This window comes from Rhincodon typus, chromosome 47 (assembly GCF_021869965.1).
Source record: "Rhincodon typus isolate 14 chromosome 47, sRhiTyp1.1, whole genome shotgun sequence".
Taxonomy (NCBI): domain Eukaryota; kingdom Metazoa; phylum Chordata; class Chondrichthyes; order Orectolobiformes; family Rhincodontidae; genus Rhincodon; species Rhincodon typus.
In genome coordinates this window covers 1,919,728-1,923,361 of record NC_063378.1, presented here as the reverse complement: position 1 = coordinate 1,923,361, position 3,634 = coordinate 1,919,728, and the positions used below count along the sequence as shown (strand labels likewise).

General features: G+C 47.2%; 1 protein-coding gene across 1 annotated transcript in view; it reads left to right on the top strand.

Moving 5' to 3' along the window:
* The first annotated feature begins 111 nt into the window (after positions 1-111).
* Positions 112-3,634, top strand: part of pafah1b3 — a 7,919-nt gene continuing 4,396 nt past the window's right edge. Inside the window, exons 1-2 of the mRNA XM_020526022.2 lie at positions 112-313; positions 3,249-3,338. Of these exons, the coding sequence (XP_020381611.2) occupies positions 233-313; positions 3,249-3,338 (171 nt within the window). The 5' untranslated portion in view covers positions 112-232. The remainder of the gene's footprint in view (positions 314-3,248; positions 3,339-3,634) is intronic.

Sequence of the window (3,634 nt, the reverse complement as noted above, 5' to 3'; positions counted from 1 at the left end):
GTGGGGGAGGGAGGGAGCGGGGGAGATGGAGATGGAGATGGTGGGGCGAGAGCGAGGGAAAGACACAGAGGGGAGGAAACAGTGAGAGAGAGAGTGTCACCTTCTTCACATGACCCTATGCCCAGCAGCGCCAGGCGCTCTAACACACTCACTTCCCTTTTTTTTTGCAGGATTGCCCTCTCAGAGGACAGCAAGCAGCGTGGGAGGTTCTGTGCTGGTCTTTGCAGACACAATGAGTGACGGAGATAACAACCCAGCAGCCATTCCCGTCGCCGTCGTGGACATTCAGGGCGACGAGCGATGGATGTCTCAGGTGAACGGGACAGCTGGGTTCCTTCTTCAGCCTCGCTCTGTAGGGGCACTGTTACACTTTCCTGTGATGTGCCCCGTGGGGGGAAGTGAGGGCAGTGAGGGGTTAATGTGGCGGATGTAGCCTACATGGACTTCAGTATGGTCTCTGATAAGGTCATGCATGGCAGACGGGCCAAGAAGCTCAGGGCAAATTGGACCCTAAATTGGTGTAGCGACAGGAAGCGGAGGTGTACCACTGGGTTTCGTGCAGGATCACTTGTTGTTTTACAGTGTACATGAATGTAGGAGCTTTGATTTGTAAGTTTGCAGCTGGCACAAGAATTGGTGGTGTGGTGTATCAAGAGGAGCATACCCTTCGCTCATAGGACGATACAGTTGGGGGTGGGGTGGGGGGGTTGTACGGGCTGCTCACTGGTACAGAGTCACAGAGACGTACAGCACGGAAACAGACCCTTTGGTCCAACCCATCTGTGCTAAGCAGATATCCTAAATTAATCTTGTCCCATTTGCCAGCATTTAGCCCATATCTCTCTAAACCTTTTCCATTCTTGTACCCAACCAGGTGTCTTTTAAATGTTTTTACTGTACCATCCCAGAATTTAATCCTGAAAAGTGAGAGGCGATGCATTTTGGGAGGCCTGGCAATGCAAGGGGCAACATGAAAGACCCCCAGGGAATTGTGCATGTGCCTGTGAATCCTTGAAGGTAACGGACAGGTAGATGAAGGTGGAGGAGGCGCAGGGCATGGATTTTCCATCTAACCTGTCCAGAAATTTTACAGCTGGTGGGACCCGAATCCCAGCTTCCTAGCTCAGAGGTAGGAGCGCTGCACCGCACTAAGAGAGCCCCAGGCAATTGAGATCCTTGCCTTTATTAGTCAATGCCTTGACTAATAGAGCAGGGAGGTTCTGTTGGAGCTGCGTAAGATGTTAGTCAGGCCACAGCAATCTGCTGGGAAGACGGACACACCAACACCAGCATCCTCGACCAGCCCAAGTGGCTCAGAGGACAATTTGAGGAACAATTATTTTTTGCCCCCAGAGGGTCATGGGTATCTGGATCTCACTGCCCAAAGGTGTGGTAGAGACAGAAACCTGTCAAAACATTGAAGTATTTCGATGAAACGCCGTGGCATACAAGGCTATGGGGCCAAGTGCTGGAAAATGAGAATCTAACGATGATTGTGAATCATTGTTGGGAAAAACCCATCTGGTTCACTACTGTCCTTCAGGGGAGGAAATCTGCCCTCCTTACCTGGTCTGGTCTGGTCTACATGTGACTCCAGACCCACAGCAATGTGGTTGACTCTTAACTGCCCTCTGGGCAATTAGGGACGGGCAATGAATGCTGCCTAGCCAGTGACGCCCCTCATCTCATTAATGAATAAAAGAAAACAAAGCAATTCGGAAGACTAATGGAATGTTAGCCTTTATTGCTGTAGGATTTGAGAACAGGAGCAGTGAAGTCTGAGTGAGGTTTTGGTCTCCTTAACTCAGAACGTAGTAGTCTGCAGGATGGCGAGACTGTCGGAGGAAGAACTGAATAGATTCTCTCGAGAAGAATGAGACCTCATTGAAACTTAGAAAATACTTCAAGGGACAGGCAGGGTAGATGCAGGTAAGATAAATCCACCTGGTTGGAAAGCCTAGAATCAGGGAGCACAATTTAAAATTGAAAGGCAGTCCAGTTAGGAGGAGAAATTATTTTTACAAAGAGGCTTGTGAACATGTGGAATCTTCTACCTCAGAGAGCTATGGATGCTCGGACTTTGAGTATGTTTAAGTGAGCAGTTGATAGATTTCTGAGTACCAGTGGGGTACAGGGTGATGGGGGTGCGGTGAATCAAAGAAATTGAAGTTTCCAAGCAGTTGTTATTGGTATTGAATGGCTGAACAGCCTGCTCCTGTTCCTCTGTTACAATGACACTGTCTGTGTGGAAATGTTTATTCATCTCTCCATTAGGAAGAATCACTCTGATTTAATGGCCCTGCCACGTTTCCTGCAGACGATCCCTCTTGCTACACCAACGTTGCTCCTCAACCCTCCCAAATCCAGGGGATGCTTTTCTTGTTTGTGTGATCATGGATTGAGGAGTGGCAGATGGAGTCTAATTTGGATAAATGCGAGGTATTGCATTTTGGTAAAACAAACAAAGGCAGGACTTACACAATTAAAAGTAGGGCCCTGGGTAGTGTGGTAGAACAGGGAGAGACCTAGGGGTTCAGGTACATAATTCTTTGAAGCTAATTAAGAAGGTGTTTCTAACGCTTGCTTCATTGCACAGTCCTTTGAGTATAGGAGTTGGGACGTTATTTTGAGGTTGTACAGGACATTGGTGAGGCCTCTTCTGGAGTACTGTGTCCAGTTCTGGTCATACTGTTATAGGAAGGATATTAAGCTGGAAAGAGTCCAGAAAAGATTTACCAAAATGTTGCCGAGAATGGAGAGCTTGAGTTATAAACAGGCTGGATAGGCTCAAACTTTTTTAACTGGAGCGCAGGAGGTTGAGGGGTGATATTACGATTTTATAAACTTCTATGAGAAGTATAGATATGGCAGGTATCTTTTCCCTAGGGTGGGGGAGTTGAAAACTAGGGGGCATATTTGTAAGGTGAGAGGAGAAAGATTTATAAAGGACACGAGGGGCAACTTTTTTGCACAGAGTAGTTCGTGTGTGGAATGAGCTGCCAGAGGAGGTGGATATTGGTTCAGTAACAACGTTTAAAAGACATTTGGATAAGTACTCAAACAGGAAAGGAGGGGCATGGCCAGGTGGGACTAGTTTGGTTTGGGATTATGTTCGGCATGGACTGGTTGGAGAGCAGGGTCTGTTTCCGTGCTGTATCACTCTATAATCACCCCTCATAATTTAACCTTTCGAGTCCACCGCAAAACGTCTGCTTTCCTGGACATCGCTTTTTTCTTGTATCTTGTAGCACAACCACTTTGTGGCAGACACAAAGGATAAGGAGCCCGACGTCCTGTTCGTGGGAGACTCTTTGGTTCAGTTACTCCACCAGTTTGAGGTGAGATCCTGCCCTCTTACATCCCAGGCCAAGAATAAATACTGGTCAGCAATGCCTGTTTCTCAGGAAAGAGTCAATTGGAAAAAGCACTGGGAAAGCGGGGATTGAGGGATAAGTGGGAAAAAAGCTGGGAATCAGGAGAAGGGAATACAAGAAATGTCCAACATAATCATCGTTTCCTGAGAGATGCAAGGAGTATTTTTTTCGAAGCAGATCAGATTGCTGTCCAGCTCAGAGGAGGATAAAACAGCAATTCCATTTGCTTTGAAATTTGGACCTGAACTGAAATGCACTGT